The sequence below is a fragment of the Gobio gobio genome (assembly GCF_949357685.1).
Source record: "Gobio gobio genome assembly, chromosome: 18".
NCBI classification, from domain to species: domain Eukaryota; kingdom Metazoa; phylum Chordata; class Actinopteri; order Cypriniformes; family Gobionidae; genus Gobio; species Gobio gobio.
In genome coordinates this window covers 40,153,520-40,180,112 of record NC_137111.1, presented here as the reverse complement: position 1 = coordinate 40,180,112, position 26,593 = coordinate 40,153,520, and the positions used below count along the sequence as shown (strand labels likewise).

Below are 26,593 nucleotides of genomic sequence, written 5' to 3'. Positions count from 1 at the left end.
CAGTTCCCCTTCTGTCACCCATCACACATGAAAACATGTACTGTGTGGTGTCAAATCCAATTAAGCATCCCTGCCGCATGCCTATAAAGCTGGAATGTTTTTCTTGTGTGGTGAACCAATCAGCCGGTGGACGCTCCAGCACGTCTTTGCAGTGACTGGTCAAAGTGATCAGGAGGGTGGAGCGGGATGCTTAGAAGGAGGGATTTGTGTTGCTTAGGACAGCCCCTCCCACCCCGTCCCAAGTCAGCCATACCCCCTTTAATTGTTTTAGCCTGCTAGAGAGACCGAGCTTAATCTGGCAGGGAGGAGAGTGCAGCTTCACTCCTGTGAAGTAGTGGACAAACTTATGTGGATGGAGCAAGACACCTTTCTCCTTGCCTCCCTCAGACTGACTTTATCATCACTCACTGACTCCGACTTTATTTTGTCCTCTGCATCTGGAGTGTCTGACTGAGAGGACAGAGGAGGCAGCAGGTTCTTCAGCCTCGGAGGAAGAGAGTGAGGCTGCCCGAAACAGGACATCGCCAGAAAAACAGTACTGACAGCCCGGACAACATCCGCAGACGACAGCCATCATGTGTGACTGTTTTCACCTGGCATTTCCCAACTGGCATGCTTCAGCCACGGGTGGGCATCACTCTTTATTTTGCTCTGTCTCTTTAGCTTTTTCTTCTCTGCCTCTCTCTTGCTGTCTCATTCTGCCTGCTCTGTGCTATTTTTATCTCCGTACTCAGCACCTCTGGCGGCAGGACAGTATAATGTTGCAGTTGGACTGTGCTTGTGTGTGTTAGTGGGACACTAGTGCTGAGCTTGTTTACAAGCATCACTGCATTTCTCTGCTGAGATGACGCTGCACTGTGTGTGATCTGGGTGTGTCTGCAGTAAAGGGGGCGTGGCTATGTGGCAGTGGGTGTGTCAACAGAGTTATGCAGTATTTTATCAACAGCATCTGCAGTGTGTTTGTTTACAATATTGAGAGCATGATTTTAGAGCGTTTAGGAACGGTTGAATTTGGATAGTGTTTTTACAAGTGTTTATGAAAGCTTGAGATCTTATTTTCGTGTATTTCTACAGTAATATGTTGACTACATTTTAAGAAAAAGTGCTCAGTTTTATTTTAATGATATATATGATTATTTCAATATATATATAGTATATTTATATTTAAATTGATAGATTTTTTATAATATATATATATAAAATATAATACATAAACTCATCAAATAAAAATATATAATATATGTAATATATTTTAATAAAATATAATTATATACATAATTATATACATTCATGTATATAATTACATACATTATATAAGTATATACCATTCTAAAATACGGAACATTTTATATATATATATATATATATATATATATATATATATATATATATATATATATATATATATATATATATATATATATATATATATATATATATATATATATATATATATATATATATAATTTTATAAAATATAATTATATAAAATAAATCTAAAATAAATAAAATATATCAAATTCATGAGCAATCAGGGAGCCATCATATATAACACACACACACGCACACACACGCGCACACACACGCGCACACACACGCGCACACACACACACACACACACACACACACACACACACACACACACACACACACACACACACACACACACACACACACACACACACACACACACACACACACACACACACACACACACACACACACACACACACACACACACACACACACACACACACACACACACACACACACACACACACAAATATATATATAAAGCCACAATGTAATGATTTTTTATATATTTTTTATTTTGTATATTATGTATGTATTTATTATCTATGTATGTATTATATATATATAAAACACATCCCTATATTATGGTGTTTTTGACTTAAGAGACTACTTTGTACCTTCTTTGTCTAATGTTTTCTTTAACTCTTCTTGGTTGTGTCATTCTATGTTACGGTAACTGCTCTTTTTGGCTTCGTTACAAAGGTTTTGAAATCCAATTAACCTGTTGACCAAACAGCTCTAGTCATTTGGTCAACTTGTCCTATCCCGTTCAACTAGCAGATTTATCTATAGTTTTTTCTTTGACCTTCAGATGAACTTCAAGCTGTGGAAACATAGAAACAGACACTTAAAGTAACCTAAATGAGACAACAGCTGTATTTTAGGGATCTTGCAGGGTGCAATGAGCAGCCAATACATCTCACAATACAACAGCTGCATGACAGCTTAATTACTAGATATGTAACCCAGAATGGCATACACATGATTTAATTAAATGAAATGTGCTTTCGAGCTCTGGTTTTATACAGATATAAATTTGCAATGTCAGATTCATTGGAGCTTTTCCATGATGCTGGGCACTTGTGAGATTGCATTAACACACAATCTGTGCTATCTGAGAAAACAAATAGTACATTGCAAAGATAACATGTCAGTGCTTTAAAGGTACATTATTTTATACAGCAGTACTTAACACATTATTTTGCCAAAATGTAGTTTTCACCCAAATAAAGTCCTGTGACAGATGGGTCTGGCTCTATGCTCTCTGATTCTCAAAGTGTGCAAATGGATATTAGATCAATCAAAATGTAATCAAACAAACGTCTTTGTTTTCACTTTGTACATTTTGAATTAGGCATTGGCCAGCTGCTATATCTACAATGGGACAAAAATGGGGGTATTCTACAGTAATAACCTGTTTGGTTTACTGTTGGTTACCTTATACAGTACTAATTTAGTAATTAGTGGCAATTTTACAGTAAAAAAAAGCATAGTTATAGAGAAGCTCTTCAAATATAAGTGCATCAGCAGTCCATAAAATACTCATTGATTATGCGCACTAGTCATAATATCAGCATCTCACTAATGTCCTCCTGCCAATGAATAAATGATGAATTTGAGAGTGTTTGCATTTTTCATGGTTTTTGTGATGGACTGAACATTGAAATTGAACATTCCTAAATAAATTGAAAGTTTTTACATTTCATATCTGAACTGATAATATGCCTATATATATATATATATATTTTTTTTTTTTTACTGTATTGTGTGAGATATTTATTGAGAAAGTTCATCCAAAAAAAGAAAAGTCACCATTTATTCAACCAGGCCCAGTTACAGAATCAAATCCCTGAGGGTGCTTCTGAAATGACTACGGGTGCTCTAGTAAAGTGCAGATAGGCTAAGAAACGGCAGTGATGATTATTTATTTATAAGTCATCACTTTTACCAATAATTGGAATTTCAAAAATATTTTTCTACAAATTGTCTATTAATCTATTAGTCTGCCTTTACATTGCTTTAATGCGTTACTAATATTTTAACATGTCATCTTACTGAGAACAAGAAAAAAATGTTTTGTGAATTTAGATTTTTTTCCCCTGGTCATTAATAAACAAATAGATTTTTTTCTTAAAATCCTATGTTATATGCTATATCCTCTGCTCTGTAGAGGACACCAGAACCCATTTATTAAGAAAATTAAAAGACACGAATAGACAAACAATGGGATTTTTTTTCATTCACCAATCAATTTTTATGCTTCAAGTTTTTTTTTAATCCAAACTTTGTATAAAGATGATTCTCAATGTTATGAATATATCATAATTTGATATACCATTTTACTTGCAATATGTGTGTGTAAACATGGCCATAAATGCCATTCCCTTTCTAGGCAATACATACACTGTATCTAATTTGCATATGAATGTGTTTTGGGACAATATGTAATGTAAAAAGACGTGTAATAATATTTTCATGAGAATGTTTTATATTTCATAAGAATATCCAGACTTAAAAACTATATGTTGTCAGAGAAATTCACTAATTTGTTTTATTCAATGAATATTATAGACTGTAGCCTCGAAAGTGCAGCCAAGATCGCTACGATCACTAAAATGCGGTTGCTTTGTCAGTTCATCGCGATCTCACAAAGTTCCGTTATTAAAATGAAGTTGTTAACAATAATTATTTTACTTACATCGTGTCTTGACTTTGTTAATGGGAGGTTTCGGGAGCCTGCATTAACTCATATAGCCTAAAAACTCTGGCGTTTTGAGCGGTGAGATTCTGATTGCGTTCAAGAGATCAACCACTATCTGTGATTGGCTACATTACTCAGCGCTGCAAAAACTCGCTGTAAATAGATGCATTTGACGCTCTCCAGAGTTCGGACACAAATGTGCAAATCTGCCAAATCTGTTTCGCCAGTATATTATTACAGTATCAACTGAGGGTGCTTTTGCTTGCGTTTGAGGGTGCTTCTAGCACCCCCGTAAAACCGGGCCTGTGTTAAACCTTGTGTCATTCTAAACCTCAAGATATTTTGTAAGTTAATAGGGTCCATACCACAATGACTTTCATTGTATGGAGAAAAAAAAAACCCTGATACATTTTAAATGACACGAGGATGAGTAAGTGATGAGAGAATTTGTTTCCGGAAGAACTATCTTTTTAACCCTTCAATTCTAAAGCCATTATCTCATTGGCACATAAATGTATCAATTATTGTTCCTGATTGATTGGAAACATGAGGGAAGTCGGTCCCATGTTCTTAATAGGGAAGAAAATCCAATTCAGTTTTCAGTTTATTTTCCCTCTCTGGGCCTGAAATTCAATTATATTTTGAATCCAAACAAGTCTTTCCCACTTGACTCTGAAAGAGGCTTGTGTATGATGTTATGAGCGCAGGCCAGAATTGATGTTCCTTGTCCCTGTAACTTGCTGAGCAGCTAATTAACCGTATTAGTGTGTCGAAGGAGCAGCGCTCTGGGCCCATATGGCCACAGGAGCAGAAAACAACCTCTAATGCCTGTAATCTTGGTCATGGGTGATGTGCAAACATACAGGATCAGTAGTTGGGAAATTCCAAGGTTTGTACAGCTAATCTTGTAATATCATGAAATTTGAAACATGCACTTGCAAAAAGTTTAAATTAAGGAGGTCTGTAAAAGGTTTGGACCTTTGGACTTACAGGGTTACTTCAGCGATTAGCATTAAGCTTTGTATCAGTAGAAACCCGGTAGTATATTATCGTACTTTCCCCCCTCATGTCCCCCTGAGACGAGAGAATTATGCATTTTATTTCTGGAAAAAATCCTCCAATGACACAAATATCGTAATTTTGCCTCATTGGAGGATTGGAGGCTAGAGACTACAGCCAGTAGAAGGAGCTAGTTCCGCATGTTTTCAACCCGCCCATAGGGATAGGATCTCACTCACAGAATGTAAATGCACACGGCCGCTCGGATCGGGCATTCATAACAGAACAGTGCGGAGCAAAGTGAGTGTTTCAACTTTTCAATTAATTCCTATGAAAGTTTAGTTTCCATAGGCATGATCTGAAAATGCATCCACATGAGACAAAAATACATTTTCTGTCTTTTCTCAGTCTAGAAGGCACCAAGTTCAAAAATAATTCCACATTTCTACTACATAAATGACCCAGTTTAAATACACATTCATCTACTTAATACTATGTACTTAATACTTCACCTAAATATGAAAATTCATCATTTACGCACATGTTGTTCCAAACCTGTGTACTGTTATTATTACAGTGAAACGAGACATTTCATGCAGCTCTTTTCCATACAACAACATTTCATAGCGACCATCTCTATCATGCTCAAAAGTTCCTATGGAAGCTTGTTTCGCCACAGAATAAAAATAATAATAAAAAAGAAAATTGTGACTTTTTCTCTCACAACTCTGACATTTCTCAAGCTGCAAGTGTATAGGCCTATCTCGCAATTCAGACTTTAAAACAATTGCAAGTTTATATCCTGCAATTTTGACTTTATAACACGCAATTGGGAATTTACATCTCACAATTCTTACTTTAAAACTTGTAATTGCAAGATTATATAAGTTAATTCTGAGAAATAAAGTCAACAAACATGCAATTCTGACTTTATCTCTCGGTTAATATGAAGTTCAAATTGTGATATAAAGTCTCAATTCTGAAAAAGTCGCAATTCCAAGAAATAAAGTCAGAATTGCTTTATTGTAGAATAGCTTTTCTTACAATTGCGAGTTATATCACACAATTCTGAAAAAAGTCTGAATTGTGAGGTATAAACGTGCATTTCGGAATTTCTCACATATTGCAAGTTTATATCCCACAATTTTGACTTTATAATTCACAATTGGGAATTTATATATTTTCCTATACTTTATAAGCAAGATTTCCTATAGTCATACAAATTATATATACTGTAAAATAGTTTGGCTTTGACACTTGCATAAAACACATTCTTATCCATTTTACAGCAGCACCCAATGAGCAAATATTTAATTAGGGAGTAACTACTTTATGAATTTACTAACTTTGAATTTCTCAGACAATTCAATTCAATAGCACTCATGTCCAGCTCAGTTAAAGACAAATAAATAGGGTTAAAACACACACACACACACACACACACACACACACACACACACACACACACACACACACACACACACACACACACACACACACACACACACACACACACACACACACACACACACACACACACACACACACACACACACACACACACACACACACACACACACACACACACACACACACACACACACACACACACACACACACTGGTTTCCATGTTTTATGGTGACATTCAATAGACGTAGTGGTTTTTACTGTACAAACTGTATATTCTATCCCCCTACACTAACACTACCTCTAAACCAACCCATCACACAAAACTTTCTTCATTTTTACTTTTTCAAAACACTTCATTGGTATGATTTTCCTCATGGGGGCCAAAAATGGGGACATTTGCTCCCAATAACATAGGGTAAACCAGATACACGTACACACACACACTTACACACACACACACACACTTACACACTTACACACACACACACACACACACACACACACACACACACACACACACACACACACACACACACACACACACACACACACACACACACACACACACACACACACACACACACACACACACACACACACACACACACAGATATACTGCCATTATGAGATTGACAGCTTGCTTTGCATTGAGTAAACTGATCCATTCTTCAAGCTCTTATTGTTTATTTATTCATTGTGTGGCTAAAGCACAGTGAAATATCCCTAAACTGCAAGAGATCTTGTCTTCATTCTGCATTCACATCCACTAATGTCATAACAATTTCCTTCAACATTAAAACTAAACTAAACAAACACAACATTTATTGGAGAACAGAGGGACATAAACACCCTCACTGCAATTCTTTGCTTAAAAAAATAACTAAAATCACAAGACCTCATATTTGTGAATGTGTGCCAGGAGTGCAACCGATTGAAATGTTTGTTCTTCAGCACAATAGTATTAGCAGGAGCTAGAACCACAGCCCTGAAACAGGGTTGTGTCATACCTTTATAAAGTATACAAAAAAGGGCAGGGCCCTTCATCTTCTCTACTAAAACTAACTACTCACAGACAGTCCTGTCAATGCATGCTGTGCACGAGGCGAATTATTATCTGGAAAACGGTAAACATATATTCCTCCAAGTAAACCACAGATCAGGTAGGTGCAAACCTAAAATTATTAACCTTTAATGTTTAGCTGGAGAGGCACTTGGCATCAGTGTCATTAAAATGCAGCAAACACGATGTTTTGGAAATGTTGGAAAAATGTTTTTAAATGTAATTTTGCTAAACTATGCTATTTTTATATTGGCACGTGGATTATTTTTAGTGTTTGTACTTCGAGATATTTCAGTAACATAAAGCAGCAACCTGAACCTGTGAATCTGATTTCACAACACCTTCAGCAGAGCTAACATATTTTATTTTTAATCCTATAATGGAAACATATCTCTGAAGTATATGAGCCCAGGAATGATTTCAACACATTTTGGTGGTGATTTGTATTTTAAATAACTTACTAATGATGGACAATGAAAGAAAATTTTTATGTTTTGTATTCATATATATTACATACAGTAACACCTAACAGATGGCTGCATTATGGGATACATTTGTGAGATTTAGGTGAAACAGTTTTGAGGGTAATTGATATAATTTTGTGTCTCTGGAAAATATACTTTTATATTCAACATTGTATTGTGTTGAATATAAAAGTTGTTTTGTGTCTATTTATTAATGAGGGATTTGTGGACACATAAATGTTTTTGGATTTGATGAGTAAAATGTATCATTTATATTTTGAAGTAAAAAGATCAAATTAGACCCTCGGGGTAAGATGACTCATAATTGGCACAGAAGGCCCCAACTGGCATGTTGCTACTAGTGTTATTATTTTTAAATGTAGTAATTATTTTAAGTTATTATTCAGTATTTGCATGAATTATATTTACATTTTAGATGTTAGAGTGAAATCAATACTTTTGCATTCATAGTGTTGGTATTATGACATATCTTCAATTCAAGTATGGGCGATTAAATAATTAAAAATGCATATGCCTGTATATAAGTCATAGAATAACTATGAAGTCTTAGAATAACTGTACCTTTCAGATTAATCTCTTACTGGAATTCTGTTTTGTCTGACATTGGTTATTCAATTATTAACTAAATTATTAACAATTAACTAAACTGCCAAAATAACATTTTAAATACAATCGTTTATTTAGTATTTTACATGAAAACACTTTAAAATATATTAATAAGAATTATATAAAAAGTAATTTAAACATTATCCAGGGGCCATCTTTCCCCTCTATTGAAGGGATAGTTCACCCAAAAATGAACATTTTGTCATCATTTAGGGTTGGAACAATTTGAGGGTGAGTAAGTGATGACAAAAATTTCATTTTTGAGTAAACTATCCCTTTAATTATTTGACATTTTGTTCTATAACTTCTAAATTAGCAAATGTTTTTATTTATTTCATATAATAACAAATTGGCTGATGCATCAACATCCTGCACATGCTATATCTAAATATGTTACAATTTAAAAGTAAATCCACATTGTTCTTAAGGGGGACATATTCCCCCATCCTGCTACGGGTGGGGAGCCTGAAAACAGTCAGGGAAAAAGAACACACAGTAAGGCCTGTTGTTTAAGCTTGTTGGTTTTGGGCAGATATTATAACGCTTAAGGTGAAAAAACATCTTAAGCCTGTTTAACTACAATAGCAGCCCGGACAAAAAGCTTCGTTGAAACTCGTTGATCTGCATCATAACATATCGAACATCAAACCCACAGCTATGTTGTTCATCCTAAATGTTCAACCAAAACCTTACTTAAAGTGTTGCAATCATCCCTGATCTCTCCTATACACATCAGCTTACTTAAACCATTGGTTTCTTTAGCCAATATCATTGATTGGAGGAACACAGTATGTGACCTTATTTAATTAAAGGCTTCTCTTGTCTTGCATATCATTTGGGCTTATTTATTTCTCACTGCACCATTCTGTTATTATTAAAGGCAGTGCTAAGCAGCGCAACGTTTCATAACCCAAGGAGGTTAAGCACCCAGCAAAAGTGGTGCTAAACCCCTTTCAAGCATGAAATTGCTTTACCTGTGGTTAAAAGCAGGGTTTAAAGAGCCTAATTGTGGTTGGTACAAAACTTGCGTAATTTTGTTTCTAATTTTTGAGAAGGGAGTGTTATGTAACCTGTCAATGTTGGCATCTGCCGAATGACAGATCGACAGTTTAATACCATTTATTTGGATTGTTCTCAAAGCCTTTGACATCGACAAAAGATATGGGAAGAGTTTTCTCCTCCCTTTAATACTGTAAGTCTATTTATGTGCATGAAATGCAATTAGCATTTTCCCCCAGCTGTTTATACACTATATTGCCAAAAGTTTTGGCACTTACATGCACATGAACTTTAAAGGACAACTCCTGTGAAAAAATGAACCTAGGGGTAATTAACACATGGTTACTGAGTAGATCGTTCTCTGGGATGTGTTTTCATGAAAATCGAATGTAAAGAGTTTTATCTCTAAAAACAGATTAGCTTATAATGCTAGTATATATATATAGCTAAATAATAGCTAATACCACTAACAAGGCTCAAAATAGCCTCACACTAACACGATAGCATAATGAGGGTCCCTACATGCAAACCGAAGCATTGAGAACTTTGTAAGTGTACAAACAGTTTAATAAGAAGATACTTTATAAAGACAGTACATTACGCGCATACAGACAGGAGCCATCTTGGAAAACAGTCTCGACAAGTCGAGCCACGAACGCTGTGCTAAGTGATGAACTGTGACTTGGAATCTCATATGGTCCGTTGTTTCCGAAAGAAAGCACTGAACAATAGAGAAAATAAATAAATAAAAATATTTTTTTTTAAAAACTGAACGCAACAGACACTAGTGCTTCCAAAGGATACACACTAAAGAGATGGCGGATTATTCAACCGTGGCTCGACTTGTCGATGGCTCCAGTCTGTATACGCGTAATGTACTATCTTTAAAAAGTAACTTCTTATTAAACTATTTGTACACTTACAAAGTTCTCAATGCTTCGGTTTGCATGTAGGGACCCTCATTATGCTATCGTGTTAGTGTGAGGCTATTTTGAGCCTTGTTAGTGGTATTAACTAGCGATTTAATTTTACTTATTCTATGCCCCATATACTAGCGTTATAAGCTAATCTGTTTTTAGAGATAAAACTCTTTACATTCGATTTTCATGAAAACCCATCCCAGAGAACGATCTACTCGGTAACCATGTGTTAATTACCCCTAGGTTCATTTTTCACCGGAGTTGTCCTGTATTGACATCGCATTCTTAATCCGTAGGGTTTAATATGGAGTTGGCCCACCCTTTGCAGCTCTAACAGCTTTAACTCTTCTGGGAAGGCTTTCCACAAGGTTTAGGAGTGTGTTTATGGGAATTTTTGACCATTCTTCTAGAAGCGCATTTGTGAGGTCAGGCACTGATGTTGGACGAGAAGGCCTGGCTCGCAGTCGCCGCTCAAATTCATCCCAAAGGTGTTCTATCAGGTTGAGGTCAGGACTCTGTGCAGGCCAGTCAAGTTCCTCCACACCAAACTCGCTCATCCATGTATTTATGGACCTTTCTTTGTGCACTGGTGCGCAGTCATGTTGGAACAGGAAGGGGCCATCCCCAAACTGTTCCCATAAAGTTGGGAGCATGAAATTTTCCAAAATATCTTGGTATGCTAAAGAATTAAGAGTTCCTGTCACTGGAACTAAGGGGCCATGGCCAACCCCTGAAAAACAACCCCAAACCATAGTTCCCCATCCACCAAACTTTACACTTGAAAAACCCAGACTTTTTTGCCAGACAGAGAATCATGATTGGTCACTCCAGAGAACACGTCTCCACTGCTCTAGATTCCAGTGGCAGCGTGCTTTACACCACTGCATCCAACGCTTTGCATTGTGCTTGGTGATGTAAGGTAGAGGTCTGCATTCCTGCGGGACCCGATCAGTTTTCTTGCGGTGCAGGACTAAATTTCAAATTTTCCAAATCAAAGATGGTAGCGGTCAGTAACTCTGGTGTACTTTGGACAGGATAATAACGGGTCTGATTATAGCCCGGCTGTTCCCGACATCCTTTGACAAGAGCGTATCTGCCCTTGAACTTGAAGTGAACTTTCTTCAATGGTGGCGTTCACACGGTTCCCAGTTCCTTGCCCTGAACCTGGCAATATATGTTCTTTGCATACAGTTCACAAGAGCATAATGTACGGCTTGGATGCAGCTGCTCAGCCATGGAAACTCATTCCATGAAGCTTTTTAAGCACTATTCTTGAGCTAATTTGAGCACACAAAGTTTGGAAGTCTGTAGCTATTGACTCTGCACAAAGTTAGTGACTTCTGCACACTGTGCGCCTCAGCATGCGCTGACCCCGCTCTGTGATTTTTACGTGGCCTACCACTTTGTGGCTGATTTGCTGTTGTTCCAAATTGCTTCTGCTTTGTTATAATACCATTAACAGTTGACTGTAGAATATTTAGTAGTGACAAAATTTCACAAATTGACTTATTGCTCAGGTGGCAACCTATCACGGCTGAATTCACTGAGCTCCTGAGAGCGACCCATTCTTTCACAAATGTTTGTAGAAGCAGTCTGCATGCCTAGGTGCTGGATTGTATACACCTTTGGCCATGGAAGTGATTGGAACACCTGCATTCAATGATTTGTAGGGGGTGTCCAAATACTTTTGGCAATATAGTGTACATTGGTGCATTCCCAAGCTTAGAGTGTCTGATTATTAGAAACTGTGAAAAGATATGAACAATCTGCAAGTGCAATCACACTATTCATGTGCTACATGGCATACATGCACATACAAAAATCTCCAGTGTATTTAAATACCATCTAGACCTGATGCCTCGATAAGTGCTTGCAGGAAAGTGCAGGTTAATGGCCTGGGCAGAGTGAGGCTCATGGAAAATATTTATGTACCTACACAATCCTTTTAAGTGCATTGTGTTATGGGAAACTGGAAATGAATGCCTTTCTCAGAAGAAAGGAGGAGAGTATTTTTGCTGCTGGTATAAGCAATATTTCAACTTTTATGTCTATTGTATAATATTGTTAAATACATACAACAATCAATTTCATGCCGTAAATTCTTTTACTTTCATTATTTTTTTTAATAATACCACATCGACAGATATTTATAACAATATTAGTTTCACTGTTCTTTTTCGGATCTATCAAAGCCCATGTTTCTATGTTGTCCTTATTGCTGGCAGTGTAAGCCAACCCCTTCAGATCAATAGAGTGCCTCTCTTTACAGGAAGCAACAGAAGCAGGTAGACTATCTGGATCCTGTGGGAATATCTACCAGGAAATCTTGCCTTAGACTCTGCAATCTTTGCAGATAGAAAAGTTTTGGTCCGTCAAAATCCCGTAGATCCCCACTCTCCAATCATTAAAAACTTTCAAACAGCAAATAAGTAAGGTATAGATGGCACTGATGACCAGCAGGCTCTTGGCATTTAGGATGGATTCATGTGTGCAGTAACGTTATGCACCTTGAATTAAATTCAAGTCGCATCTGAGCATTTTGCTTACAAGTCAGATGGGAAATATATGTATTCACGTAGCTTCCCCCTTAAGTATTTACAAGTTATTCTGCATTTTTCATCACAACAGGTGAAGGGCGAAGGCTGAAGGGACCAGAGCAAGACACAGATGATGATTTAGTGAGTATCAAGTACAGCAGACATGCACGTTAATTTGTCTCTCTGTTTTAAACTGGTTGATTGTTTGAACAATCTTTAAAGGGGACCTATTATGCCCCTTTTTACAAGATGTATTATAAGTCTCAGTTGTCCTGTCTGTGATGATTCAGCTCAAAATACCCCACACTTCATTTATTATACCATGCTGTAAATGCCACAGTTTTGAGTGGATTGAAAAACATTGTGCATGTATATCTTTAAATCCAAATGAGCTGCTGCTCCCCACCCCACGCTTTTTTTGAGTGCACACATACGAAGCACACACACAGAGAGCTGGATGTCAGATGGCGTAGCCCGAGAGTATTAAACTAAGTTCTCTTTCACGTCTTATTGCGCTTAAACTGTCAAAAACACACAAGGTTATGTCAAAAACACACAAAAAGTTCACATTAACACAGTCAGTTGTGCCTGTGAACTTAAGTAGCAGAAAAAGAAATTGCATGTGTATATTAGATCTGTGTATTAAAAGTGAAAGCAGCGTAATATACAGTACCTACTGCTATGTTGTTGATATGAATCAAACAACAAAAGAAAAACAGAAAATCCCTCACTGCTATTGATTGAATTAACTTTAGTAGCTTTAATTTAAAAAAACAAAATGGTAAAACTTTACAATAAGATTCATTAGTTAACATTAGTTAACTACATTAGTTAACATGAACTAATAATAAACTGCACTTATAAAGCATTTATTTATCTTTGTTAAAGTTAATTTCGACATTTACTAATACATTATTAAAATCTTGCTAACATTAGTTAATGCACTGTGAACTAACATGAACAAACCATGAACAGCTGGATTTTTATTAACAAAGATTAACTAATGCTGAACAGAGGTGTTGTTCATGGTTAGTTCATGTTAACTAATGCATTAACTAATGTTAACTAATACAACCTTATCGTAAAGTTTTACAATTTTTTTTATTTTTTATTCTTGCTTGAATGCTGCTGTTTAATGCTCTGACGAGGAGGTCTATGCTAATAGGGCGGAGTCCGTCAGCAATTGTGGGCGGGGCCTACACATTTGTGACGTCACATACAGTATGCTAGAATCTGCAAACGGCTTGTTCTGAGACACTACTTATGATTTATGTGGATTAAAAAAAGAGGAGTGGGTGGATTTTTACCAATATACTGTAGGGTGGTTGTGTGCACACATTGCCGACATGTGTATGTTCAGACACCATGTAAAAGTGAATTTTGCATAATAGGTCCCCTTTAATTGGTATCGTTAAATGTAACAGATATGTCAGGAGCCTGAAGTTTTAGAAGAGGAAAGACCTCGACCTCAGGGTTCCTCTCCTGTTGAGGAATTCCCTACCACAGAAAAATACGATAAACAGGTATTTTACACAACACCCTTATCTTAACTATGTACGATAACCCAAATTCAGAATTTCATAATGCTGTATCTGATCTAACTATTATATTATATAATAGATCACATACTAACTCTTTTGCCAGGCTGAAGGTGACTTCTATGACTCACCCACCAAGAGTTCCAAAAAAAGCAAAAGGATTGGTTTCGGCTCACTGTTTGACAAGCGTTCCTCTGCCAAGATGAATCAAACAGAGGTCAGACACGCCTAAAGTTCTCTCTAGTGAAGAACACAGATGATTAGAAATGTGAATAATACAAATTATGAACAGATTTCTAAATTGCCTTTTGTTTCAGGACATGCAAAGTGATCAGTCAGAAATTATAGTGAAAACTGAAAAAGAAGTCTGTGCTGAGGGTTTGGTTGTAAGTGGAGGGGGAAAGGATGGCATCTTCATCAAGGAAGTAAAACCAGAGTCAGCTGCCTCAAAGCATCTAAGTGTGAAAGAAGGTGAGATGTCATAATTATAGCACATTACAAAATACAGCTAACTAATCTTTTCACATCCATCCTCATTTGTGTCCTTCCATCTGGCCTTTCAGGTGATCAGATTCTTAGTGCTACAGTATACTTTGATAATGTGTCATATGAAGACGCCCTCCAGATTCTTGAGCATGCTCAACCATATAAAGTGGCATTCTGTCTAAAACGCAAACCAACTCCAAGAACCCAGGAAGATGCTGAGACAATGAGGCCAGATATAACCATTGTAATTATCATACTGTCCATTATATTCAATTAAGTAATACCACAAAGCTTCCTTAGAGATTTCATTGACCGTATATCCGCTTCATCATTTACAGGGTGAGGAGGCTGAGCGAGAAGAGGAAGGAGGAGGACCAGAAATGAGAGGTCGAAGAAAGACGAAAAAACAACATGATCGCATCTCTTGGCCCAAATTCCCCACCTTTAGCAAAGGTCGCAGGGCACATTTTAAGAGATCTCACAGCACATCAGAAGCAGAAGAACAGAGAAAATTAGAGATGAGTCCACCAACAAGTGACACAGAATCTCCCCTTAAGTCTCCATTAAAGTCCCCAGATGAGAAAGAGAAGAAAAAGACACGCAAAACGAAACTTAAGATGAGGATGGCAGGCTGCAGGAGCAAGTCTGTTGAAGAAACCCAAGAAAATGAAGAGGTGCCAACAACAGACAATATGGAGGTCTTGGACGACAAAATTGTTATGAATATAGCCGTAGAGCAAGTGCCAGGGTCTAATGTGTTAGAGAGCCCTAAAATCTTGAATGAAGCTGAAAAAACCGACTTGACTAAAACAAGAAATGAATATACATTCACGACTTTGCCAACGACTGAATCATTGCATAAGGTTGAGCTTATCAGTTTGGACACTACTTTAGAGACCACTGATATTACAGTTGCTCTTGGAGAGGATGGCAAAGAAAGAGAATTGAAATCGGAACTGAAGGTTAGCATTCCAGGAAAGGATAAATATGAAACAGAAACAGAGAGTCCACTAAAATCCTCCACAAGTGGGATGCGAACTTCGGATACATCAGCATTTGACAATATTATGGACAGTCCTAATGTAATATCACAAATTGAAGCAGTTGGACATGAAGTTGATTCTGATAGCAAACCAATAATTAAAGAGATTTTAGAGAACACCCAAAAGTCAGGAGAAATTGACATGGGCATACCGAAAGTTGATGTTTCTCTTGACATGCCAGATATAGGACCAGTAAGCAAATCACCAAAAATTGGCAGCGACAAGGAAAAGAAAGAAAAAAACATTCTAGAAAGAGAAAGTTATGGGATTCGAACCAGGGGACCAATGGCAGACATAGCTGCATCAAAGAGTCCTTTTGCAAACACAGTAAACAGACTAGAATTTACATCATCAGACGGTTTCACATTTGGGATTCAAACAAAACAAGATGTGTCCTCAACGGTCATGGACACAAAGAAACCAATTACTTCAACACCAGTTATATCCCAGCCAAAATCACATGCTCTGGAAGTGGACAAAAGCGGGAAGAGTACTGGGGGTACTGACACTGAAGTAACACAAAAAGCACATTTGGAATCAAGTTTTAAACTACCTAAGATGGATCTCTCTGAATTCAACCACGAAGACTCGATAACTATAAGGCAAAGAGACCCAAACAAAGTGCCTCTCCTGAAACGAGAGGAAATTGAGATTCCTGGCATGGAGGACAAAGGATCAAAAGCTAAGTTGAAGTCTCCTAGAATTAAAGAACAAAAAATTGAGAAGATAATAAATATATCAAAAGCTAAGAGAGAAGGACAAGATTTTAATGTTGAGGATGTAAAGGAAGCAGTATCAAAATTCCCTGCCTTTAAATTACCCGAGAGAGACATCACAGGAGTCCTTGTACAGAGAGAGATCACAATAAAATCAGACAAGACTGGCATAACACCTAAAGGATCCCCTTGTAAAATGTTGAGCATGAGCACAGAAATAAATATTAAGTCGCCTGACACAATGGATAAAGAAGAACAGAGACTTTCTCCTGTTGCTTCAAAAGATCAAGCCATCTTATTACCTAAAAGTGAACAATCTCATCTTTATGAAACAGACCAATCAAAAATTAAGCCAGCAGACCACAAACCCAAAACTGGCAAAATGTTAGCAAGGGATAGGAAAAGTACTTCCCCCGATGTAAAATTCAAACTTCCAAAGCGTGAAGACATTGAAATACCAGGAATGGAAGCCATTGAACAGTCAATTAAATTGCAAAAAATCAAAGTAGCCAAAGATACAGACACTCAAGAAAAGGATGTGAAAGATGACACTGATATCCAAGCTGACAGAAAAGGACATGAAAAGAAATCAAAGAAAGCAAAGGTTTCTATGCCTAGTTTTGAGATCAAGACACCAGACATTCACTTCCCAGGAATAACGATTGAATTACCAAAAAAGGCCACATCATCGAAAAGTGATAGTGATGCAAAAATATCTCTTGATGAAGACCATTTAGCCACTAAACAATCTTCTGAAGAAGCAACATTTAAAAAATCTCAAAAAGGTGAAAGTTGTGCACCGGAGCATGAAACTAAAAAAGCACATGATATAGAGGATGATCAAATGCTCCATCATGACGTTTGCACTGGCATTGTTAAGGAAACCTCAAAACAAGATGCTGAAGGAGAACTGAAGGCTGAAATCAAAAGCAAAGACACCTCTCCACATAAAATGAAGATGCCTAAATTTAAAATGCCCAAAATGGGAGGGAAATCAATGAAAGGAACAACTGAAGTCACTAAAAAAGAGGAAAATGACATAATAGAGGTTGTATTAGATTCTGAGAAGAAAACATCTGATACTGATCCCAAAGCATATAGCTCAGAAACAGACAAAAATCGGAGCAAATTAAAAATGCTGAGCATAGATGTTTCTGTTCCAAAAATAAAAATCCCCAAGACAGAGGGAAAATCAAAGCAGGAGGAAACTGGGCTCTCAACACCTGAAATGTATGCAGGTGTTGAATTTAGCAAAGACCACATTTCCAGCGAGACTACACAAAAGCCTACAAAAGAAAGGGCTGGGAAAGTTGACATGAAGGTTGAGGCTGTAGAGGATGCTCAAGAGGAGAGTGGAACAGAAGAAGCTGGTCTGGTACCAGAGAAATCTGTCATCAAGGTTAGTGAAAAAACTGAAGAGGAGCCATCTGATCTACCACAAGCTGAACTAAAAGAAACAGAGTCTAAAATGAAGAAAAGGAAAATATCATTTCCCAAATTTGGATTCTCTAAATCAGATACTAAAGTATCTGATACTAAAGTATCTGAGGCTGACATAAATCTTCCAACTGCACAGGGCTTGTTAAAGGGTGCAGATGGGACAGAACTAAATGTTGAAAGTAAGACCACAGATATAGAAGCTGAGTTAAAGGATTCAACAGTTTCTCCCACAAAATTTAGACTTCCCACAATTAAACTTCCCAAATTTGGAGTTTCATTTCCAAAAACAACTGATGACGGGGCTGATATTCAAATGCCTGAAGTCAGCACAGATGAAACTACAAAGGATGTTACATTGCCAGAAGCTAAATTATCTGTAGAACCTACAGCTCTATCTGACAACAAAGGCCTGGAGATGACTCTCAGTGTATCCAAACCTGAAGTTGACCTGACTCTACCTGAGGGAAAAAAAGAAATCAAAGGTATTAGCATTCCAAAAGTAGATGCTTTTCAGAAAAAAGACATAAAATCATCTGAAGACATTTCATTTTCTAAACCAGAGGTTGATGTTGGTATTGAAGAAATTCCAGCTGTTGAGTTTTCAAAACCAGACATCAAAACTGCAGACATTGATGTCAGTCTTCCGCAGGTTGGTTTATCCCTTCCAGAATTTTCTGTGGAAATAAAAGAGCCAGATGTGAATTTCACAATTTCAAAGGATGATGCTGAACATAAAGATCTAACAACTGGTGGTACACCAGTAAAGTTTAAACTTCCCTCTGTCAACTTACCAAAATTTGGTGGGAAATCATCCAAGGTAGTGAAAGACATGCCCTTTGTAGATATAGATATTAAAGAACCTGATGTAAGCTTTCCAGAAACACAAATAAGCATGAAACTAAAAGAGGATGCACCATCAGATGATGCCAAGGATTTTTTTGTGACTACAGAAGGGCAATGTGTTAGTGTAGACAAGGAGGTTACAGTTACACTGCCAAAATTTGGCATTAGCCTTCCAAAGGTTGATGTCTGCAAGCCAGCTGATAGTATGGACAAACAAGGATCAATTATAGACACCAAAAAATCAAAGCCAGAGTCTGACCGGGCTGAGAAAGATCCAAGATCTCCAACAAAAAGTAAACTTCCCACAATTGAATTTCCTAAATTTGGTATCCAATTTTCCAAACCAACAGATGCAAACTTTGACAATCAAATGCCGGAATTCACCACAGATGAACCTACCATGGAAATTAAAGTGCCAGAAGCCGAACTGTCTGGAGAAATGCCATCATTACCTGAAATGAAAACCCCAGAAATTATTCTCAGTGTTTCAAAACCTGAAGTGGATGTATCTACACCAAAGGTAGAAAAGGCTTTTGATGCACACGGTGAAAAGAAAAAAGAAAAAGTATTGTCTCCAAACCGTGCATTTTCTAAACCAGAGGTTAACATAAGCCTTGTTGGTCAAGGTCTTGATCAAGAAGCAGATATAGAAGGTTTGAAAGTGCAAGCCGAGAAACTTGAGATGGGAGTCAACGTTCCTTCAGTCATCCCGGAGGCTAAAGAAAAAGAAAAACATAAAAAACGTAAAATGTCATTTCCAAAATTTGGATTTTCCAAATCTGACACTAAGATCCCTGATGCTGACACCAGTCTTCAAAAAGAAGGAATATCTGTGCCAGACACTGAGATCAAAGAGACTGAGGTGACAATTCCTGCTCCAGAGGTTGAAGTCCAGGTGAAAAACAAAAGCTCTTCTGGTTCTCCATCTAAATTCAAGCTTCCAACAATTTCTTTCCCTAAATATGACATTTCCATTTCAAAGACTGGAAAAGAATCTATTGCAAAAGCTGATGATGATGCACAGTCAGAAATAAAGGCAACATCAATAGTTGCATCACAAGATAAAGATATAGGTACAGAAGATATAGAACCATCAAAATCAACTTTCGAAACCCTACCGGTGGATGCTGAAATAAAGATTCATGACACCGATCCTGAAGGCCAAGGGAGTAGATTTATGATGCCCAAATTTGAATTTTCATTTCCAAAACTAAAAGGACCAGAATTTAAAAAGGATGTATCAAGAACAGATGTAGAAAAACCAGAGGCTACATTGAAACATGACATTGAGAGTGCTGAGGGAAAAGCAGACCTACCCGAGGCTTCTTTGAAAATGGAGGCAACGATGAAAAAGCCAAAAGTGCCAAGCTCAGAGCATGGATTTTCTGAACAAGACATTACAGCTCCAGAAGTTAATGTTGAAAGAGGTGATATATCTATGGCAGTAGGTGAAGTGGATGTGAATCTTGAGTCTGACTTAAAAGATGATTCAACCACTGGAGGGTCACCGTTCAAATTCAAACTTCCTACTTTCAAACTACCCAAATTCGGAAGTTCACCTTCCAAAGTAAAATCTGAAATAACAGATTTGAGGGGTGAGGAAATTAATTTGGAGGCTGAAGATTTATTTACGTCAGACGTAAAACTTGACTTTAATGTGCCCAGTCAAGAGCTGGTGAAACCCTCAATCAGTGTTGATCAGCCAAAGGTAGACACTGGAGATCAATACACCCTGTCACTTACAGAGGCCAAAACATCAAAGGCCGAAGTTGATATTTCTTTACCAGAGACAAAACTCGGGGAACTGTCAGCTGAAGCTAAAGTACCACAACCTAAAATAGAAAGCAAAAAAGATCAAGATGTTGATTCCAAAGACCCAGGTATAAAAATGAAAAGGCAAGGCTTTTCATTTCCTAAATTCGGATTTTCTAAACCAGATGTCAAGGTCCCAGACACTGATGTCAATCTTGCACAAGTTCATACCTCTGAACCAGAAGGTGATGTGAAAATAAAAGAACAAAGTATGAATATCACAGTGTTAAATTTTGAGGCTGAGCAAAAAGATTCAACAACTTTTGGTGCCACAACAACATTTAAACTCCCCTCAATCAACTTCCCAAAGACCGGAGAACAAGCTATGAAAGAAGAGAAAACTTTGCCAGATGTAGATATAGCTGTTAAAGAACCTGAGTATACACAAATAAAAATATCAGGTGAAGCCCCATCAGTTGATATAAAGGGACCTCATCTAGCTACAGATGGTCAATCTGTAAGTGTGGACTTAAAGGTTGAAGATGCTGAACTTGGAGGACAGGGGGGAAAGCTTAAGATGCCAAAGTTTGGTATTGACCTTCCTAAAGCAAAAGGGTTTGATTTAAGTGCATCAAAGACAGAGGATATAGCTGATTTTGAGATAACAACTGAGGGGGAAATTCACCCACCAGAACATGATTCTAAAGGCCTAGATGTGCAGATAAAGACACTACCTGAATTTGGGGTTTCAAAACCAGAAGCCCCTAAGGTTGATGTAAGTATCCAAAAAACTGATATTCCCATACCAGAAGGCAGTATGGACCTAGAAGAAGCAAATATGGACATTGAAGTGTCAATGGTGGAGTCTGACCAAAAGGGTTCAACATTTTTTGGATCTCCAACAAAGTTTAAACTCCCTTCATTCCACTTCCCAAAATTTGGTGTTAAATCACAAAAAGGATCATTAGACATTAATGTAACCGATTCCGAACTAGAGGGAACAAATATAAAAAGTGATATTTCTAAACCTGATGTCAAATTAGAAGTACAGCCACCCAATAATGAATCTAAAGTTGAAAAGAGTGCAGACATGCCTGAGGTGGATTCCAAAGAACTGCAAGTAAAAGTGAAGAGACCAAGCTTTTCCTTTCCTAAGTTTGGGTTTTCCAAACCAAATACTGAAACTCCAGAAGTTGATGTCAGTGTACAAAAGGTTGAAGGATCCATACCAGAGGGTAATGTACCTGTAAAAGAACAAACCGCAGAAGTTACATCTCCAGGAAGGGAAGCTGAACAGAAATATCTAACAATTGTTAGTTCCCCAACCAAATTTAAAATGCCAGAAATTAACCTGCCAAAATTTGGAGTCAAAAGTTCAAAAGGTACACCATCAGAAGATAAGGACATTAAAGGAATAGAAATTACTGCTCATAAACCAGACATCAAGGTGTCAGGACAAATACCAAAAATTGAAAAAGAGGTCGATATACGTGCCACAATAAAAGAAACTGATGTTCATCTAACAGAAGGTAAGGTAATACTACCCCAACCTGATGTTGATGTTCAAGACATATCCATTGAAGGCGAAGTGGATATACCTGAAGCTGACTTAAAAGGGCTGGATGTGAAATTGAAGAAGCCAGGCTTTTCATTTCCAAAATTTGTTTTTTCAAAGCCAGATATTAAGGGGCATGATGTTGATCATGGCAGTCAACCAAAGGAAAATATGTCTATACAAGAGGGCAACATACCTGTTAAAGGCCAAGATGCAGAAATTACTTCCACCGATGAAATGAACAAACAAGAAGATTCAACTCATACAAAATTTAAACTCCCAAAGTTTGGACTCAAATATCCAAAGGCCACATCTGATATTCCAGCAGCTGAAGTAGATATCAAAGAACCTGAAATCAGTTTCTCTAAAACAGGAGAGGTACAAACCACTGACACAGAAACAACCATAGATATTAAGGGGCCTAATGTGGACATTAAGGTCAAAGAGATGGACATTGATGGGACAGGGAGTAAATTTAAGATGCCAAAATTTGGAATTGGCATGCAAAAAGTAAAGGCAATAGAGACAGATGGTAAAGAAATAAATACAGAGACTGGCTTACTATGTGAAGAGAAAGTTCATATACAACAGCCTGATGTTGCAATTCAAAATGTGACCTTTGAGGGGGAAACAGATAAAGTTGAAGTTGATTCCAAAGGGCTGAAAGTGAAACTTCCCAAATTGGGATTTTCAAAACCAGAGCTTAAGGCTCCTGAAGGTGATGTGAGTCTACCCAAAGTTGACATGGGCACATCACTGGGAAATGTGGATGTTTCAGAGCAATCTGTAGATATTAAAGTACCAGAAGAACAACCTGATTTGAAAGAGGAAACTTTTGGCTCTCCAACAAGATTTAAACTTCCAACAATCAATTTCCCAAAATTCGGAATAAAAACATCAAAAGACAAGGTGGATATTCCTACAGCAAATGTGGACATCGATGAAATTAGCCTTCCTGACAAGAAGTTTAACATATCAGGAGAAGTAGCAAGTGTTGACATGAAAGAGCCAACAGTAAATGTTGAGGATCCATCCATTGAGATAAACATTAAGGGAAGTGATAAAGAACAACGAGAGAGCAAATTTAAGCTTCCAAAATTTGGGATTGCTCTCCCAACAACTAAAGGTCCTGACAGTGACCAAGGGCTTAAGAAAGCTCTGACTGAAGCAGAAGTGAAAATCTCAGGAGATGTACTAACTACAGACAAGAAAGAACTAAAGTTACCCAAAGGATCAGTGAAAGTGGATATGCAAGCCATTGAAATGACAACAGACATTTCACTACAGGGCACCGCAGAAATGGGAGAAAGTGAGAGAGATGGCAAAACTGAAATAACAAGTCCACAATTTGGTTCTCCAACAAAATTCAAACTCCCAGGAATAAAATTACCCACATTTGGAGTTTCCACTCCAAAGGTCACTAGTGATGCACCTGATTCTGACACCAAGGAAATTAAAGTTAGTTCAGTGGATTATGAGATAGAGACATCAAAAGTGGGTCAATCAGATGACATCAAACGTAAAACTGCAGAGATTGAAACCCCATCAATTGATATCAACATAAAAGCAAAAGAGATTCAAGAGGGACAGGAAACAAAATTTAAACTTCCAAAATTTGGGATTTCATTACCCAAAGTAAAAGGTCCTGAGATAACAGTAACTGCAAAAGAAGTAAAAGCAGGAACACCTGAAATTGGGATCACTGAACCAAAAATTAAAATTGCAGCAGATGATGCAAGTCTCCCAAAAGTAGACATGGCTTTAGAGGGAAGTTCCAGCCTTGAAAAAACAGAGGTAGAGACAGAGTTGAAAGATGATACCGTTGTTGTTTCAGGTTCTCCAAGTAAATTCAAAATGCCTTCTTTTAAAATGCCAAAATTTGGATTTTCACCTAAAAAAACAGCTGATGCAAAAGGAAAAGAAGCAGAAGTAGATGTACCAGACACTAAAACTGATCTAAATATTAAAGACAAGCCTATACAAGTAGAAGTGTCCAAAGACATACACAGAGAGGGTGAAATCAAAGAAACCACTGAACAGCCTCCAGAGGTTGCAGCAAAAAAATTGGAGGGTGACAAAGGCTCCCCGAGTAAATTCAAACTTCCTACTATAAAAATGCCAACGTTTGGCATTTCAAGAACAAAATCTCAGGATGGAGAAGAGGACACAACCATAAATGCTAATGCCCCAGATGTTAAGACAGAACCAAAACAGGATTCTGGAAAGTCACCCAGATTTACAATGCCTAAACTTGAAGATGTTCTCAGTGGCTTTGAGGTTGAATTTAATGTTCCAACAATAGAGGAAATGGAAGCACAGGTGGACAAACCATCTGTTAAGCAGGATCAAGAGGCTGGAGAAAAGGTCGAGGAAGCAGCAGAAAATAAGGACAAAGGAGTGCAGGAGAAATCCAAATTTAAATTTAAATTCCCCAAATTAGGATTCAGCCAGTCCTCAGATGAAAGTGATAAGTTAGTTGACGCTAAGACTGAAGAAAGTGAAAAACATCAGGAGGCTTCAGCAGATCAGAAATCAGCTGCTAGCAAAGAACAATCAAAAACTGAAAAAGGAAGCTGGTTCAAGTTCTCATTTTCTTCTCCAACCAAAACTTCAAAATCTGACGAGAAAGAACAAATAATCCAACCACCTCAAGAGGCTGAGAAGTCTGATGATGTAGAGAAAGAATCCAGCAAGGCACACGAGGAACAGGAGAAGAGCTTGTTCAGCGAGGCTGTGGAGGAGAACATCAGCCCAACATTATCACTAAGATCATCTGAAGCTTTTGCAGATATAAGTTCCACAGTAACCACTGAGCAGGTTGGCCTGTCACAAACCTCTCCTACAAAATTTAAAGTGAAGTATGCTGAACCCACTGCCACCGTTGGGGTCATGGATGTACAAAGTAATGTTGTGACTTCCACAGCCAGATGTGAACTGATATCAATGGAGCCTCACCAGCCAGAAAAAGTCAACATCCCATTCTCATCAGATTTGTCCTCAGCCTCAGTGGACACTCTGAAACAGATGTCAGGGGAAATTCATGTCATCACATCGAACATACAAGCTATACCAGACACACAGCAAGCTGCAATCCTTACTAATATAGATGCCCATGGAATTCACACCTCACCATTACAAGTAACACTAGGCTCAGACTCCGTGTTGACAGTGGAGGAAACCAGAGTGCAAAGTGGGAAGCAAACATTGGTGGAAAAGCATGTTGTGAAAGAAACACTACATGATGATAAAGAGACAATAATTGTGACACAGAGAACACGTGTATTTGAAGGAGACTCCGCAGAACCCATTTCTGATGAGACAGCTTCCTCTATTCGTAGGCTGCGAGACACGGTACACACTGAGAAAATGAGGTTTTTTGACAGTGTAGCAACAACCGAAGAGGTCACAATAGTGAGCTATGAAACATCTCTAAGACACATGGATTCCTCTACCGATGAGAATGGGGGGGAAATGAACAAATGAACATGATAGCTATATGGCTGAGTTGATTTTATGCTTTTGAATGTATGTTTCGTCTCTTATATAATCATATAAGCCAGCTCAATTGTAACGCTAATAAAGTAAAATTAATGAACATATCACAGAGTATTGTTTAGCTAATGGAACAAGAAAAAAAAAACTATATCCACTGGACAAATTATGTATGTACAAGGAATAATAGGTTATATTATATTATAATTTGATGTGTGGGATGTCAGTGCACTTTACTGTTATCTTGGGAAAATTGTTTACAGTGCAAACTCAGTAATATTCAAGCAAATAGATATATTCACAAATAAAATTAATTATAAAGTTGGTGTAGCCTTTAAAGACTGTTGACAGTATCACATATTGAGGCATTTTTTTCTTTGAGGTTATCTATAATTGCATATAAAATCTGTGTTTCTGCAGCATTGACAATAAATGAAAACATTTGTGTAAATATGTTTTATTCACCCCAAAGTCTGTCCGTTATCTTTGTTAGCTTGTGACAAGAGCATCTGCACCTACAGTATGATGTATCAATGGATTTGCAAAATATAGGCCAACTGTACAATGCATATTTTAAAATACAATAAGTTTCTCAATAAGCATTGGCTTTTATTTTAACATGTATAGTCAAAGAAATCAAATTAATGTTGTAAGAGAAGCACTTAAACTGGTCACTGCAAAATAAATAAAAAGTGTA

At 37.4% G+C, this 26,593-nt stretch overlaps 1 protein-coding gene across 2 annotated transcripts; it reads left to right on the top strand.

Moving 5' to 3' along the window:
* Positions 1-277: 277 nt before the first annotated feature.
* On the top strand, positions 278-26,593 carry LOC307141909 (uncharacterized protein). Of its 2 annotated transcripts, none has more exons than XM_079842387.1 (7): positions 278-627; positions 13,123-13,172; positions 14,456-14,554; positions 14,676-14,786; positions 14,887-15,040; positions 15,133-15,299; positions 15,394-26,593. In XM_079842387.1, exons 1-7 carry the CDS (start codon positions 576-578, stop codon positions 25,885-25,887), a joined length of 11,127 nt encoding a protein of 3,708 aa, XP_079698513.1. In that variant the 5' UTR covers positions 278-575; the 3' UTR covers positions 25,888-26,593. The 2 variants fall into 2 exon arrangements, with proteins under 2 accessions (XP_079698513.1, XP_079698512.1); XM_079842386.1 differs by lacking the exon at positions 278-627 and adding an exon at positions 7,480-7,584.

Bases quoted from the DNA above. Each gene is read 5' to 3' on its own strand.
- LOC307141909 (XM_079842386.1), top strand. From the start codon at position 7,509: ATGCATGCTGTGCACGAGGCGAATTATTATCTGGAAAACGGTAAACAT. The intron at 14,555-14,675 runs GTATTTTACACA...CTCTTTTGCCAG, and splicing joins CAGAAAAATACGATAAACAG to GCTGAAGGTGACTTCTATGA. The intron at 14,787-14,886 runs GTCAGACACGCC...CTTTTGTTTCAG, and splicing joins CCAAGATGAATCAAACAGAG to GACATGCAAAGTGATCAGTC.